Below are 18,259 nucleotides of genomic sequence, written 5' to 3' on the forward strand. Positions count from 1 at the left end.
ACAAAATAACATTTTACTTTTAATACAAAAGTAATCTTTAGTGTATGTTTGTTGCCAACTTTAAAAACATGTCCTCCAGAGGCAACTGCAAATGGCCGGACACAATTACAATATTTGAGACAGTCTTCATATTTGATGTGATAGCTGTATTTATTAGTTTGCAGTTTCTTTCTTCTATTTTCTTCTAATGATCCAGCCAGTAAGTCTGCAGTTACAGGGATGAGAAAGACCATTTAACACTGGAAGGGGTACTTAAAATGATCAGCTTTTATATATGTAAACCTTTATCCCATATGGAAACCTCCCCCAGATTGACAATGCTGCTGCCCAAATCTGCCCCTTGTGTTCCTTCATCCGGAGCACTCAAACAGGAGGTGAGCGTTACTGGTCAGATCACCAGGTGAAAACAAAGGGGAGAAAACTGAAAAAAGAAAACTGATGCAGCCATCACATTTAATGATTGGTAAACTGCAATATATAAATGTTTTTGGTTTAATGCCACTTTAAAGCTAGCTTTCGAATGATTGCAACTTGAGACACATCTTTAATGTTTTTTAACGGAAATACATTCAAAAACTAAACAAGCAGAAAATCCACACACACACAATTCATTCTTTGGTAACTTTAAGTAAACCAAAAAGGACAGAACATATATTTAAATCATATTAAGTCACAGTGCAATTGATCACAATATCATAAATGTGCAAGCAAACAATACAAATTAGAAACAAAAAAAAAAGATAAATAGTTAAAGAACCTCAACTGAAATTTGAATTTAAAGGAATGGTCAATCCAGCCAGTTATTTGCGCTGCCTAACCATAAGGATTTCTGCTTTAACCCAGCAGGTACAGATATTTATACACAAACTGAAAATAATTCCAAATCACTGTATCTTCCGGAAGGATGTAGTGTGCACATAACGTCTTATTCATAACAAAATAACATTTCACTTCAAAAACAAAAAAAAACCAAAACAAAAAAAAAAAAACACATTTTAGAGTCCTGGTAGTTGCCAACTTTAAATATGTTTTGAGACAGTCTTCTGGCTGCTCCACTGGACTCTGCTCACGTGTGCATTGTCAGTACAGGTAAAATGTATGTGAAGTTGCACATAAAAAGATCTGTGCACCCTTATAGTGAATGCATTTCCATCCAGTGTGTGTTTTTTTAAAGTTCAACAAGCAGCATTTTTGCTGCATTTAGACCAAAATTGCACTTGATATAAATGCTTGAAAAATTCATGTAAATAATGTATACCTTTTAAAACAAAACAAAAAAAAAATGTGTTAACCAGCCCTCACAGTACAGTAATTATTTTGTTCTTGAAGAAAACAGGCCAGCAAGGATTTGTTGTAAAAAAAATTTGCAATATATCTGTGAAAACTTTTATAATACATATTGACAATATTTAAAATGACCACTACCCCATTAAGTTCATTAAGTGGGGGACGTACCAGACCATGGCCCTTTTCTGCAGCGTAATGGCAGAGGATAGGCTACTCTAAGCAGCCCAAAAATAGTTTTTCTTTTTCCAACCAGCGGGCTCTGAATGAAAAAAAAAAAAAACAAACAGAAAAAACAAAAAACACACAAAAAACTCGTGTCCCCCCCCACCCAATCCACACATGTTGTGTTCCAACAGCAAGGAAACTTCCCCGCCAACAATACACTGATCAGCATGTGCCTTTGGCTATACCCGAAGACACTGATCTAGTGAAGAAAATCCAGCTGGCTGGTTGTACAGAAGTGGATCAGTAGATCCACTTCTGTACAACCAACCTGCCCATACATAGATCAAAAATTTCGATCCATGTATGGCCAGCTTTAGGGAAGCTGAAAAAACAAATAAAATGAAAAGACTGTGCATTTAATAATTTTAAACACATTTACATAATTTTCTAAGAAGCTCCAACTGTGCTTTAGTTTTTTTTTTTTTTATATATAATCTGTGCATTACATTTCACTTACTGCCAGGGATATTGAGGAGCATCTCTACAGAGTGTTCCTCCATGTTTCAGCAACGATTTAACAGAAAGGACACTTTTGCTCAGCCAAAATGATAGAACAAGCAAATAGCTTGCTAAGCTGATCTCATTCACAGTGGCGGCAGCTGCCACAGCCTCCTGTCTACCGTATTGAGGGATTTCCCGGCTGTGAATCAGGCATGTGAGTGTGGGCACGCAGATCTGGATTGTCATTTAAAGCGCAACTCCACTTTTGTCGAGGAAAAAACATTTCTCCCGGGTGATCTATGTACATTGCAAGGATTATAACAACCTTTGCTGCCGATTGCTACCTTTTGTTATTCTGAAGAAATCGCTGTTCGTTCCTCTGTGTTGAGTGGGTCTAACGGGAGTGGTTTCATAATTATCAATCAGTTGTGCAGCTGCACAGCACGAATGAGGAAAGCTGCTGGACCTGCATCCCTTTAGACGTGTTCCTATTGGGAGTAGCTCACCAAAAATGACATTTTTGTTGCAGGGGATGCCTGAAATCTGACTTGCATCTTAGGCAGACTTCTGGGAACATCAGTGAGCCAATCACACAAGCAGCAAATTTTTTATTTGCTATTTTTTTCCCCCCATGAAAGTGGAGTTACCTTTTAGGCACGGTAAAAGTGCCCTTCCAGATGGGTGCCAGGAAATAGGACAAGCAACTAATGCTGCAAGCGGGAACAGCAAGGTGCTCCCTCGATAAGTTTAATCCAGTGTTTAGTAGAGCTGCACAATTAATCGTTAAAAAAATCGTGATCTCGATTCACCTCCCCTGACGATCTCTCCTGCTGAGTTTGACGATTCTTTCATATAAACAAGTGGAGAGATTATCTGCTCACTCAGCTGTCAAAAGAAAACATCCAGGCATTCTGCCAAGTTTAGAACTTGAAACATTGTATCTAACTTCCTTCTTAGATCAAAGGGATAAACTTCTCTGTGTAAACAAATAACCTGGGCAATCTGCCAAGCTTTAAACAACGTGTAAATGCAGGAAGTTTAACCACTTACTAAATCTTTTTCTGACACTTCTTTCTTAAGTTAAAATCAATATTTTTTGCTAAAAAAAATTACTTGGAACCCCCAAACATTAGAGATAATATATATATATATATATATATATATATATATATATATATATATATATATATATATATATATATATATATATATATATATATATATATATATATATATTATAATATGGAATAAAATGGCAATTGCTGCAATATTTTATGTTGCACTGTATTTGCCCAGCGGTCTTTCAAATGCAATTTTTTGGGAAAAAATACACTTCAATAAATAAAAAAAAAGAAACAGTAGCGCAATTTTTTTTGTTTTAATGTGAAAGATAATGTTACGCCGCGAGAATCGTGAGAGAATCGTGATCTATCCTCTAAGCAAAAAAATCGTGATTCTCATTTTAGCCAGAATCGTGCAGCTCTAGTGTTTAGATAACTCTAGTGTGGAGGATCAAATGTATGCGTATTAGAACACACATATGCCGACTTATAGTTGTGCTCATAAATTTACATACCCTGGCAGAACTTATGATTTCTTGGCCATTTTTCAGAGAATATGATAACAAAAACATTTTTCACTTGTGGTTAGTGTTTGGCTGAAGCCATTTATTAGCAATCAACTGTGTTTACTCTTTTTAAATCATAATGACAACAAAAACTACCCAAATTACCCCGATCAAAAGTGTACATACCCTGTGCTGAAAAGTGATTTCAGCCTGATAACATGCACACAAGTTGACACAAAGGGGTTTGAATGGCTATTACAAGCAAACAGTGTGTGTATAAAATGTCAATGAGTTTCTGGACTCATGACAGACCCTTGCATCTTTCATCCAGTGCTGCACTGACATTTCTGGATTCCGATTCATGGGGAAAGCAAAAGAATTGTCATAGGATCTGCTGGAAAAGGTAGTTGAACTGTATAAAACAGGAAAGGGATATAAAAAGATATCCAAGGAATTGAGAATGCCAATCAGCAGGGTTCAAACTTCAACCACAACTGCCAGGAAAACCCACAAATAACTTCAGGTGAAACACAGGACTCCCTGAAAACATGTGGTGTGGCCGTTTCAAGATGCACAATTTAGGAGGCACTTGAAGAAAGATGGGCTTCATGGTCGAGTCGCCAGAAAAAAAAAGCCATTACTACGTAAATGCCACAAAGTATCCCACTTACAATACGCTAAACAGCACAAAGGCAAGCCTTCAACCTTCTGGCACAAAGTCATTTGGAGTGATGAGACCAAAATGTAGCTTTTTGGCCACAACCATAAACACTACATTTGGAGAAGAGTTAACAAGGTCTGTGATGAAAGGTACACCATCTGTGAAACATGGAGGTGGATCGCTGACGTTTTGGGGATGTGTGAGCTACAAAGGCACAGGAAAATGTGGTCAAAATCGATGGCAAGATGAATGCAGTATGTTCCCAAAAAATACTGGAGAAACATTTGCATTCATCAGCTAGGAAGCTGCACATGGTACGTACTTGGACATTGCAACATGACAAACCAAAACACAAGGCCAAGTTGACCTGTTATTGGCTACAGCAGAACAAAGTGAAGGTTCTGGAGTGGCCATCTCAGCCTCCTGACCTCAATATCATTGAGCCACTCTGGGGAGATCTCAAACGAGCAGCTCATGCACGAAAGCCCAAGAATTTACAGGAACTGGAGGCTTTTTGCCAATAGGAATGGGCAGCTTTACCATCTGAGAAGATAAAGAGCCTTATCCACAAATACCACAAAAGACATTTGCGGTCACTGATGTTAAAGGGGGCAATACATGGTATTAAGAACTGGGGTATGTAAACTTTTGATCAGGGTAAAGAGTAAACAGTTGATTGATAATAAATTACTTCAGCCAAACACTAACCATGAGTGAAAGAAAAGTTTGTGTTATCATGCATATTCTCTGAAAATGGCCAAAAAATCATAAATTCTGCCAGGCTATGAAAACTTCTGAGCACAACTGTACCTTGAATATCTGTTCAATTTACAAATCCCGGCTTGCCTATATAAAACTTGGGAATTACAATGTGCCTGATCATATAAGGATTTCTCAAAGCACCCAGTTGGCAGAACAACTACTGAGTTTGTCAGAACCCACACCCTGAACGTGCCATGAGATGAGAATGATCAGCACTGGACCTCTACAATTTTTCAGTGTTTATCACACATGTCAAGTGGCCTTTAGGCTCTTAGAATAGAGGTATATACAGTAGGCTCCTCTCTGTGTGTAGAAAGACTACAGATGGTTTTCAGTAAGAAACCATAAAGAAAAAAAAAAGGGACATGTAAGCATCAGGAAATGCAATGAATTTAAAGATGGTTTCAAACCGAACTTGCTTTGCTGGAAGGATTATGTACATTAGTCCTCCTTGGCAAGATCCCACTGGTAGACTTGACTAGTCCAAATTTTCAGCTTTAAATCCTTTAGCTTTCCTGGCACTTAAAGCTAAACTCCAGGGAAAGGATACTCCCTTACAGTGGGGCTGTCACCACACTGCAAGGGTTAAACGCTCGTTGAGGTCTAGGGGGCCCTAGCCCTGAAGACACTGATGGACAGACCACTGCTGGAGAGTAAGGGAGGAAGGGAGAGCGCCGGCTGCTGAGGGAGAGGAGAATCGGATAGGTAAAGCTGCTTTTTAAGGCTCCCTGGACCTAAACAGGCATATAATCCTTGCAATGTGGGGAAAGATGCACTGCAAGGGAGCATTTTTCCAAATGGGCTTTAAATGTTCCTCCTCTGGCAGTCTCAATGTTCCAGCAATTCAGATAAAGAACATATTGGGGGGGGGGGGGGGGGTGGCTTGGCAGCATCCACTTTATTTTAATGTCTGTACTAGCAACGTTAAATTTCATTATTATACATCTTCGGAAGTGGCAGCAGGTACCTGTCAAGAGCGGGTATATGCAACCCAAAAAAAAAAAAATTCCAAAAATGTATCTCTTTTTAATCTTTCTTGGGCAATTAAAAGTCTTGTTTTTACTACACTTCGAAGCGCCTTCTTCTAATTTTATTTACATCTTTCAAGCTTCCTGTGGTACATACCTGCTCACTAAGGATCGCTACACTGGTCATTTGTTATCAAATGGCAGCTGATACAGAAGTTGCAAAACTGAAACCTAAAGGCCACATGTACGTGAACAGTTTGGCTCCTCTGTGTCAAATCCTGGCATTTTCAACCACCCAGGAGACACGGGTGCCAGCAGCCAACATCTTGATGTGCACTTATATTTACAGTCGTATGTGTTCAGGAAAGTAGGTCCACAACTGCAGAATTTCTGTATTTTGGGCATATGTCCCAGAATGCATATGGTCCTGAACACAAGCACCGTTCCATACAGCATCCAGCTGACATACTTTTGCCTTTCAAATTTTGACAGGCCGCTGGCAGTGGGGTTGGACACAGAGGCCTTGGGGGCACCAAAAACACTGATGGGACGCATATGGTCAAACCAACAGTGGTGCATGTGGCCTTGATAGAGCATCTACTCAATAGCTACTCAGTGTTTCAGAGGTGTATTACTAAATCATGCAGGATTGACAATAACACCTGGAAATATTTCAAGTACATGAAATATTCACGTGTCATTCAGCATGCAGCCGGTGGAACTGCTGGAAGGGAGAGACCACCATAACACACAAGGGAGATGTAGGGACTGGCAAATATCCAAGTTATGTAGGGCAACAGATTGTAAACTAGCCTCTTAACCACTCTGGCCACGATGTTTTGGGAGGATTTTCTTCTTAAATCCCCTGAGATATTAACTCATCTAGGAACAACATTGACCACCATACATTCTGGCTGGTCACCGAGGATTTGAGCACAAATGAAAGAACACAGTGACCGGTAAAAAGACAAAAAAAAAAAAAAAAAAAAAAAAAATATCAATGGCATCCTAAATTAGCAAAAGCCAGGAACTCCTTTCCAGTGCTGCTGACCTAAACCTAGGTTTATAGGCTTGCTTAGACATTTTATAAACGGTTGTTCTTTGACAAACCATATAAAGAAGAATGTTTATAAGAGCTGTGTGAATCCCAGCGTGCCTCATGTGACCATTTTTTTTGTGAAACCAAAACAGAATGCAATAGACAAAGTGATAACTGGCCTTTTTGTGCACGGCAATGTGGTAAACGCAAAAGTACAGTACAAACATAACAGGATTTCATGCAGGCACACTGTGGTATGTTTACACCAAACACTTAACTAGATACCAAGTCATGCTCTCATCAGCATAAAAATTCATAAGGCACTCTGGGACTAAATTATTTGAGTAGGAAACACAGTCAGTAGAAGTTTGTGTTACATGAAGGACGAGACTCAGCTACACTATATACATCACACTCCAGTAAAACTTAAAATGTCATTATGAAAAATAAACATGTGTATTCAAATGTGTGCAAAATAGGTCAATATCACTGAGAAAAATAAGACTGCAAGTAATACTGGGTCAATGTGAATGTTTTAAAAGTGGTCTCTAGGAAGAGTTTTTTGGAGGGGGGCTCATATGTGATTTGTAGTACATAGCTCAGTGATAGAAGCCAAGGGCTGTCAGAATACTGACCACAATTCTGAAATTAAAAGCACCAATACGGTAGTCCAGCTGCTTCCATAGATCTGTGAAGAAATTAATAGTTCTCCACAAAACACGACCCGTACCAACCAGTCCATTTCAATACTTTTCATTTCAGATAAGAGCTCAGGCCCTACAGCAGGGGTCTCAAACTGGTGTCCTTACAGCTGTTGCGGAACTACAAGTACCACGAGGCATTGCAAGGCTGACAGTTAAAAGAATGACTCCCTCAGGCAGAGACATGATGGGACTTGTAGTTCCGCAACAGCCGAAGGGCCACTAGTTTGAGACCCCTGCTGTACAGAGTCCTCAGCCTTCCTTCCACAGAAGAAAACTGCAACTTTGAGCCCCCCCCCCACTACTGCTCTAAGTAGAGAGCTTCTTTAAAGTAAAACAGTCAGCCTTTTTAAATGGTTTAAAACAAACATCCTAAGTGCAGGCACCACAAGTTGCTTGTCAATACTCCCATTACTCAGAAAACCCTCCACCGTCTGTTACTCTCACACTAGGTTCACTTTAGTGCTTCAAGCGATTACAGTATTGCCAAATTGAAAGTTCCAATAACGGCTGTTCCTGTAAGCCAGTGGTCTCCAAATTGCGGCCCTTCGCTTGCTTTTATCCAGCCCTTGGGGCACAACTTTATTTACTGACACCAAAGATGAGGCACAGTTCCTCCCAATGACACCAGATGATGGGAGACCATTCCTCAATGACACAAACGATGGGGCACGATTCCTCCCAATGACCCCAACGATGGGGCGCAATTCCTCCAAATGACACAAACGATGAGGCACGATTCCTCCCATTGACAAACAATGGGGCACGATTCCTCCCAATAACAAACGATGGAGCACAATTCCTCCAAATGACAAACAATGGGGCACAATTCCAAAAAACAAAAAAAAACAAACGATGGGGCACTCTCACTTGTACCAAAGATGGGGCATTGTTTACTCCAACTGATGCTGGGACATTTTCTACTCCTGATGGCCACAGTCCGGCCCCACTAAAGTCTGAAGGATAGTAAACTGGCCGTTGTTCTAGAAAGTTTAGAGACCTCTGTTGTAAATTATTACTTCTTGTGCAGCTGAAGGTGCTCCCATAGAGGAAAAACTGTCAGCTAAAATTTTTGTGCCCAGTGTCATCTCCAGCCAACGCCTACCTTACATTATTACAGGACACAACAGTGAGGAGGGGTGGGTAGAAGGAACCACAGAATCTTCAGCAATGTTCTTCTTTACAGAGACAACTTGTATTGGGACCTTCAGTTTGGTGACAGACTCTTTGAGCCTTGAGTGTCTTACTTCTGGGCTAATCATTAATAACTGCCACTTTCTTTGCCCAATGAGGTTTTCCTTACTGGCCACAGAGATACCTTGATTGGAGAAGAGAACAGTAATGTGCAGGACAGGAGCCAGGCAGGTTGGATCCCAATAACAAATTAAACTAGTTTAGGTGCAGCAGGCAGGAGGAGGAATTCTGGCTAATAAAGTTATAAAGTTTTCTCAAGCACTTTGCGGTGTCTGATTTTATGAAGGAGTTTTATTTTTACAAGTTCAAAATGGCCAACAATTTCACATTAAATCACTGGCTAAACTATCCTATTTACAATTAACACCACTAACAATTTGCCAAAATCTACCATATATATATATATATATATATCACAAAAATATCAGATAAGATCTACACGGCTTTGTGGACAGTGGCATTTGCAGCTAGGCAATACTTTGTAAAATACTTACACACATAAGATCTGAAAGACCTGCACCCACTGAGATAAAAATACAAAGCACATGTTCAGTATATCGTGCAGCTTAAATATTAATTAACAGCTTTGGGAAAAGTGTAGAGGTCCAGTCCTTAGAAAATCTGCTGCTCAAATAAGATCTTCTCAAATCCAGGTGGAGGAGTATGGTAAAACTCATTGAACTGGCAGTCCAGGATTGCACTGTCGTCCACTGCAAGAAGAACAAAAACACAACTGGTTAATCAAACACTCCACAATACAAACACCTACTGTATGCATCACAACCATCCACACGTGTCATGACCTGTACCATCTTTTTTCCCCACAGAGGTTTACAGTATCTCACAAAAGTGAGTACACCCCTCACATTTTTGTCAATATTTTATTATACCTTTTCATGTGACAACACTGAAGAAATTACACTTTGCTACAATGTAAAGTAGTGAGTGTACAGCTTGTGTAACAGTGTCAATTTGCTGCCCCCTCAAAATAACTCAACACAGCCATTAATGTCTAAACAGCTGGCAACAAAAGCGAGTACACCCCTAAGTGAAAATGTCCAAATTAGACCCAAAGTGTCAATATGTTGTGTGGCCACCCTTATTTTCCCGCACTGCCTAAACCCTCTTGGGCATGGAGTTCACCAGAGCTTCACAGGCTGCCACTGGTGTTCTCTTCTACTCCTCCACAACGACATCACGGAGCTGGTGGATGTTAGAGACTTTGCACTCCTCCACCTTCCGTTTGAGGATGCCCCACAGATGCTCAATAGGTTTGAGGTCTGGAGACATGCTTGGCCAGTCCATCACCTTTACCCTCAGCTTCTTTAGCAAGGCATTCATGGTTCCCTCAATGAACTATGGCTTTCCAGTGCCGGCAGCACTCATGCCGCCCCAGACCAGGACACTCCCACCACCATGCTTGACTGTAGGCAAGACACACTTGCCTTTGTACGCCTCACCTGGTTGCCACCACACACGCTTGACACCATCTAAACTAAATAAGTTCATCTTGTCTTCACCTCTCATCGTGTTAATTTGAAACTGCTTCTTCTTCAGCACGTTGAAGCGTTTTAACACACTTTGCATTAAGGCAGCCCAAATGGGTTGTCAACACACCATAATGAATTTGAAGACCAACAGGCACCTTGTGCGGCACCAGTGCAGCACACCACAATGCACTGGTGATGCATTACCATGTTTTGTGGTGCACTTCAATGTTTGTGCATTCCATCCATTTGTTAAGGTTACACTGAAAATTAAAGTGGTTGTAAAGCCACTATCATACAATCCTCTGGGGGAGGGGGGAGAGGACACAGGAGAGCTGCAGATGACGGAGGCACATAAACCGACCACAGTGTTAGGGCTCAGCAGCCATGATAAACCGTAGTCAGTTTACGGGGGGGGGGGCAGAACCAGGCAGGATCAGCCAAGTATTTCAGGTGATACAAGGGGCCAAATTACACAACACAAGCACTGTGCTGTATAACATGCTTTAAAGGAAACAGGACTTTTACTCTTAAAAAAAAAAACAAAAAACAAAAAAAAAAAAACAGACGCTTTAATGGAACCACAACGCACATATGTGTAAATAGTCACTTACTCTGTAAAAAGGTACCATTATGTAGAACTACCACTTCTGTGTACATCATTACAAAGAATCCCATGATGGTATACTAACTTGTGGGCAGAAAAACACCGAAAAGATGCCCATTTGTTGTCAAGCAAGCAGCAATTGCAGATATTATATATAAACTGAATGCAATACACTGGTAAGATTTACACCAATCAGCCATACATTTAGGTCTAGTCACCTAATATTTAATAGGTGACCCTTCTGCCGCCAACACAGCCCTGACCTGTTGAGGTATGGATACCACTAGACTGCTGAAGGTATGTTGTGGTATCTGGCCTCAAGCAGTTAGTAGCAGATCCTTTAAAGTGATTCTAAAGGCTTTAACAAAAAAAAAAAACCTGCCCTGTACAATTGTTTTGCACAGATGCTCCTGGCTCCTCCCTTCTGCAGAGTGCCCCCAGAGCAAGCAGCTTGCAATTGGGGCACCCAAGCAAGCTTGTTCCCAAGCTGCGGCTCTGTGTGTCCATTCACATCTCATCCCCCCCTCCCCTCATTGGCTCACTGGCTGTGATTCACAGCAGCGGGAGACAATGGCTCCCGCTGCTGTCTCAGCCAATGAGGGAGAGTCCGCAGGAAAGCCGAGGCTCTCTTGCACATCGCTGGATCGAGATACTGCGCGAGTATTTGGGGGTGGGGGCTGCAGTACAGGGAAGGGTTTTTTAACTTCATGCATAGAATGCACAAAGGCAAAAAACCTTGAGCCTTTAGAACCACCAAGTCATGTAATTTTCGAGGTGGGGCCTCCATGGATAGACTTGTTTTTCCAGCAAATCCCACAGATGCTTGACTGGATCAAGATCTGCAGAATTTGTAGGCTAACACCTCACATTTGTTGATGCGTTTCTCAAAACATTCTTGAACCATTTTTGCAGTGTGACAGGGCACATCATCCTGCTGAAAGAGGCCACTGCCCTCAGGGAATACCATTTCCATAAAGGGGTGTACCTTGTCAGCGACAATGTTTACGTAGGTGGCATGTGTCAGATAATATCCACATGAATGGCAGGACACAAGGCTTCCCAGCAGAACATTGCCCAAAACATCACACTGCCTGGCTTGCTTTCTTCCCATACTGCACCCTGGTGCCATCTCTTCCCCAGGAATGTGATGCACACACATCTGGCCATCCACATGATGTAAACGTGATCAGACCAGACTACCTTCTTCCATTGCTCTGTGGTCCAGTTTTGATGGTCCAGTCATGAGACCATTGTAGGCGCTTTTGGCTGTGGACACTGGTCAGCATGAGCACCCTGATCGGTCTGCGGCTACACAGCCCCATACACAAACTAGAGCTGGGCGATTTTCTCCAAAAAAATAAAAATAAATAAAAAACTCGATTCTTTTTTTTTGATGGACACCGTGCCAGTCCTGAGGAGCAGCGGGCAGGAGTTTTTAGGCGAGGCCACGGCTTCGGCCTAGTACGCGGCGTCCGGCCTCATCGAAGCCGCGGCCTCGCCTAAAATCTCAGTGTCAGCGAGGGTCCTGGTGGAAAAAAAAAAAAAATTTTAATTGGTATGACCTTTCAACTCGATTCAAGATACAAATCGATTTTTTCCCCAGCCCTAACACAAACTGCGATAAACTTGCATTATATAGCGCAACTTTTGCGGTGTCCAAATAAAGGTGTTAAAAAGCAGTTTTGTGGTTGTCATTATGGTGCACGCAACAAGAAAGCTCATTGCTTGAACTTATGCAATCCAAAAAACAATACCACAATGGCAAAGTCAGTTTTTAACAGGTACCTGTCCCCACTTCTGACGTACCTTGCGGCGGCGAGGTCCGACGGAAGTGCGGCCCCCCCCCTCGTCCTCCAGGCCAGTTAGAGAGCGTAGCGTGCTTCACGCATGCGCAGTAGGGAGCCAGCTGTGAAGCCACAAGGCTTCATTGCCCGTTTCCCTTACCAACTACGACAGCACCCGAAAGCAGATGGAAACATCGGCTGGGGTGTCAACATCGCTGGATTCCAGGACAGGTAAGTGTCCTGATATTACAAAGTCAGCAGCTACAGCATGTATAGCTGCCAACTTAATTTTTTCATGCGGGGGCGTAACTCCGCTTTAAGTGTTTAATGAGCACCTCTAAATAGAACTGTTAAAAACCGCTATTACCTTTCACATTCGATGTTACCTTTCATCCCTACCGTAAAACATGGATGTTGGACTTCTGATGTTTACTGCTGCATAGGTAATCACAATTGATGGCAAAAAGAATGCAGCATATTATCAGAAAATGTTGGGAGAAAAATTGGCATTCAAAACAGCCCATGAGCTGGGCACAGGGTAACACTAGGACTTTCCCAAATGATGAGGCTAAAATGACCACATAACAGAAAAAAGTGAAAGTTTTAGAGTAGTCATTACACTCTGACCTCATCATTAAGGCGCTTTGAGAAGTTTTTAAATATGCAGATTATGCTGGACAACCTAATAATTCACAAGACCCGTAGGCTTTTTGGCAAAACGTGAACAGGCAGCTTTAGCTTAAGAAATAAAAGGCTGCAAGCTGTCACTGATGCTATATTGGTCAATACATGATATGAAGACATATGGGTATGAAAACTTTTGAAGAGGAACATTTTTATAATTTCCTTTACGGATATGGTTACTTTAATTATTTTTCTATTATGTGATGCCTAATAGTTTAATTTAGGGTTTCTCAACTTTTTTCCAGTCAGGGCGCCCTTTGAAAAGTATTTTTCAGTCTCGGGGCATCCCAGTTAAGGCTTAGTTTACATTCCTGCGTGTCGGGGAATGCCCACAAAATCATGTGGTTCCTGACAAGCAGACAAACACATTGCTCTTCAGTAGAAGCACAGGGGTGTCAATTCTTAATGGTACCCCCATACATTAGCAAACGCAAAAATAAAATAGTTGAGAAAAAAAAAAAAAAAAAAAAGAAGGTCGGGGACTAGAAAGAAAAAGTAGTACATGCACTACTGTGTTCTAGTGCGATTTGCATTCCATTCAAATGCATAAACTGAGAAATCACATTACACGTTCCCCTCTGCCAACCTCCGCACCCCAATCCCGCCACTAATCTCTGGACCTCAAACCCTCTCCCTGCTCACTTATGTACCCCAAGACCCCACCCCCTGTTATCCCTCTGCTCACCTCCATAACCCAACCCCCCCCCTTTACTCACCTCTGTATCCAAAACCCCCTGTTGGCACACCTTTGTACCCCACTCCCTGTGCTAACCCCCACCCTCCCTTTTGATCCCCTCTGCACCCTACTTTTCTCAGTAGAACCTCAGGGCAGGACCGTTCGTTCATTCATTACAATCTATAAGTCTGTGAGTGGTGCTGGAAGAGTGAGGAGCGAGTGTGGCCAGGCTAGTGAACTGCGAGGGACATATGGCTGGTTGTCAGGTGTAGCTCTGTATTGGCAGCCAGAACCAGGGGCACTTAGTGCTGTAGTATGTATTAGGCACATATCCCTTCTGCATTTTTTTTTTTCTTCAGTGAACTGACTTTCACTCCTATTTTATACGGTATTTACCACATAAATACCACACAAAGCAATAGTGCATTGACAGTCTCAGGATCGCATGCATTTAGGAAAACACCTAAATACCACATGCGATCTGGTTCTGTAAATGGAGCCCACTGTGTGCATGCAGCGTTTAGCTTTGCCAGCAAGAATCCAGTGATTCTCACTAGAGGCCAACCTTCACCACCCGTTTGAATGTAGCCCAAATATTTACGTTTGACATTGCTCTGTTGATGACAAAATTGTCCCCAAAGTCTGCTCCCACTGACCCATATGCGAACACTGTGTCCTGTAGTGATACAGAAGTCAGCTGGAAGGAACCACTGAGAACTGCAGAGGACACAGAAAATGCTAAGACATAAGATTGGCAACAAGGATATCATCCTGAAAGATATTACTCACCATATACAACAGGAAAGACTGTCCCTCTTATGCCCGATGCAGGACAATGCATATTTTTTCCATTTAAATACACATTTAATTCTACATGATCATAAGTAATGCCCTAAAGAAAAAAAAAAAGACAAATTTTATTAGTCAGTGTTTAATGGAGAAAATATAAAACTACTACTAAATAAACATATGCAACAATGTTGATTTGCATTAGCCAAACTGTATAATGAAAGAAAGTTAAAACATAATTGAAAAAGTAGGTCTTTTTTTATTGTGCTTAAAGACCTATGTTGTAATAGAATTGTTTTGGGGCAAAAAAAAAACTAAAATCCTTAGCCCAACAAAACTAAAAATAAAAACACAGCTTTTGCTGCAATGCTAACCTTCAATCTGCAGCAGTCCCCATCAAAGGTTTCTTTTGCCGCTAGATGCCACCACCCATCCAGTTGAAGGCCAGCAACACTCAACTTTGATACTCTGATCCCAGGCTGTCATACATGCAACTCCAAGGGATGCGCCATCACATCTGCCTGGGCTCAGAGCACTATTCAGAGCAAGAGTAGGGACCATCCACCACCATGCCGAGAAAGAAGAGGAAGTACCCATGTCAATACCAGACCCTCTGTAAAATAGGGCGTGCACGTCTGTGTATTGTGGGTGGTGAGAGCATCTTAAAACTGGAAATTTGGTTTAAAGTGGCTCTACACTGTATCTGAACACCAAACAAAAACACTAAATTTTTTAGTATTCAAAAGCAACCCAACCCCCCAAATCTATCCACTGCCTAGCATTTCTGGCCATGGTTACTAGAGTAAGGGCAGAGGATTCAAGTAGCATTTACTTCCTGGAATCCATCTGCCCTTAGCTTAGGTATACAGGCAGGACGGTGTGCTTAGCTGAGAAAGCCCTTCCTCCCCTCATGAAAACTCCTGGTATGAATGACATCGTTTCCCTAGGCATAGAAACCAGGAACCAACTGAAGAAATGGATAAAAATAGTTTTCAACAAATATAATATACGTATACATTTACTAATGTCAGCAGCAAAAGGATTCAAAATAGTCAATGTTTATTGAGAGAATGAAGTTCCACATTAAGCTTCCAAGTAGCAAACCCAAACAAGAAATTAACCTCCAAAGTGGGTTTGTTAAAGCCCTCATGGAATGTATTTTAATCTTTGAAAATTTGAAGGATTACGCTGTCTTGGTAATGCAGACCTGCCAACAAGCTTCAAAGTATGGCACGTGCATTGAATGATGCCACAGAGAACAGTGGTTATGCCCAATGCATGTGGCAAGCTAAATGGCATGACCTTGTTTGCCAGTTTCCCAGCACACACTTCAGATGCCAAAGCCTGCTGAGATTGATGCGAACAAACATTGTGCCAGCCTTGGCAGACAGAGCAATTTAAAGCATGCCTACGCAGAGAAATATGGACTTTCAATGCAAGCCTCCTCGGAAAAAAATTCTTGTTTCTGGCTTCAATACTTTGAGTTAAATGACCTAGAATAAGCAAGCAGCAAAGATTCTGAATCTACCAATCTAAATACTTTTAATCTAGTTTTTTTTTTTTTAGGCTCCATTCACACCTAGGCGATTTGAATGGCAGGCAGAATCGAGGCGATTCTGCCCGCAATTGCAAAACGCGGGACTCGTTTGTGATGTTATTACTTAATAGCACCCCAATCGGTGTGATTTTGCCAAGATAAATCGCACTGCAACTGCAGCAAAATCGCAATGCGCAAAGGTTGCAGCTCAAAAAGGAGCAGGAGCTCCTTTTAGGTGACAGTGTTGCGATTTGCCACAAATGCAGCGCGATCACGTGGCAAAAATCGCACTGTTATTGGGGTGCCATTAAGAAGTAATGGCATCACAAACACGACCTGCGTTTTTCCACGATTGGGAATTGCGGAAATTATGCCAATGATTCAAAACGCCTAGGTGTTATTGGAGCCTAAACAAACACCACATGACACACAACCATGATGCAGTAATACCAAGTCACCCGTTGAACAGTAGTACGAGATAACACATCAAAAACTAAAAACACAACACAAATAAAACACAGCTGACATAATGAATCCCAAAAAAAAGAATAGGCTATATGAATAATGCATCAAAGTTATGTATCAACTTAGTATAAAAAATGTGGAGTAGCAATATCCTAAAACCGATGTATTGAGAAAGTACTGTATTTATCGGCGTATAACACGCACCGGCGTATAACACACACCCCAATTTAGGAGGGAATTTTAAGGAAAAAAAAACTTTTAGGAGGGAAGTTGAAGGGAAAAAAACTTACATTTAAATGCCCATCATTGCAGCCTTCTCAGTGCAGCCTTGCCCAGTGCAGCCTTGCCCAGTGCAGCCTTCGATCCCCTGTCTTCAAAATCGCCGACCGCGATTTGAAAATGGCGCCGCCGGCGCCGAAATACACAGAGCCGGTCCTCGGCTCTTTCCGGCGGCTCTCGTTCACTTTCGGCTCCACTCGTAGTCCCGAGCGGAGCTATCCGAACCTAGCCGAGTAGGTTCGGATAGCTCCGCTCGGGACTACGAGTGGAGCCGAAAGTGAACGAGAGCCGCCGGAAAGAGCCGAGGACCGGCTCTGTGTATTTCGGCGCCGGCGGCGCCATTTTCAAATCGCGGTCGGCGATTTTTAAGTTTTGACAGCTCGGGATCGCATGGTATTGGCGTATAACACGCACCTGCGACTTTCCCCTGATTTTAAGGGGAAAAAAGTGCGTGTTATATGCCGATAAATACGGTAACTGCAATGTTGGAGACAATGAATACAGACTATTAGTCCCGGTTCACACTGATGCGTTGTGAATTTAGCGCGATTTTGACCCGATTGCGTTGCAAATCTTCTTTGCGAATTCATTACGTGTTTGTTGCGAATTTCCTGAGATTCTACTGGAATGAGTTGACTGTGATTTCTGTCTGGCCAATGGAACCCAAACTTCCTGTTCTCTTCCTGGTTTTTGTGGAGTGTGTAGAGGAGGAGCTGGAGGTGACGAATTCACACATATGTGAACCATCAATACGATTCAAGAACGATTTACATGATGTCTATGGAGACTAAATTCGCAACGCAGTAAACTCGCACAAGACCCTTTTTTTTTTTTTATCGCATTTGTAGAGGAATCGCAATGCATGTATGTATGTATACGACCGTCATTGAAAACAATGACTGTAGGGATGACATGCGAATTTAAAGTGTTTGACGCATCGCATTCGTTATGAACTCGCATCAGTGTGAACCGGGCCTTAGACATCCAAACATGTACACTCTCAAAGGAATCCATAATGGATGTGTAACGGAAGAATATTATGGATAATTTAATGGTAGACTGTAATTTTATTACATCTTTGAGTCGGCCCTGAGTAGTACAATAAC

The 18,259-nt window shown here is 41.8% G+C and overlaps 1 protein-coding gene across 1 annotated transcript in view; it reads right to left on the reverse strand.

The window, feature by feature from the left end:
* Window positions 1–543: 543 nt before the first annotated feature.
* SPRYD7 (SPRY domain containing 7) overlaps window positions 544–18,259 on the reverse strand; it is a 48,598-nt gene continuing 30,882 nt past the window's right edge. Inside the window, exons 4-5 of the mRNA XM_073613172.1 lie at window positions 14,873–14,975; window positions 544–9,555 (exon numbers count right to left, since the gene is read on the reverse strand). Of these exons, the coding sequence (XP_073469273.1) occupies window positions 9,458–9,555; window positions 14,873–14,975 (201 nt within the window). The 3' untranslated portion in view covers window positions 544–9,457. The remainder of the gene's footprint in view (window positions 9,556–14,872; window positions 14,976–18,259) is intronic.

The sequence above is a fragment of the Aquarana catesbeiana genome, linkage group LG02 (genome assembly GCF_042186555.1).
Source record: "Aquarana catesbeiana isolate 2022-GZ linkage group LG02, ASM4218655v1, whole genome shotgun sequence".
NCBI lineage: Eukaryota > Metazoa > Chordata > Amphibia > Anura > Ranidae > Aquarana > Aquarana catesbeiana.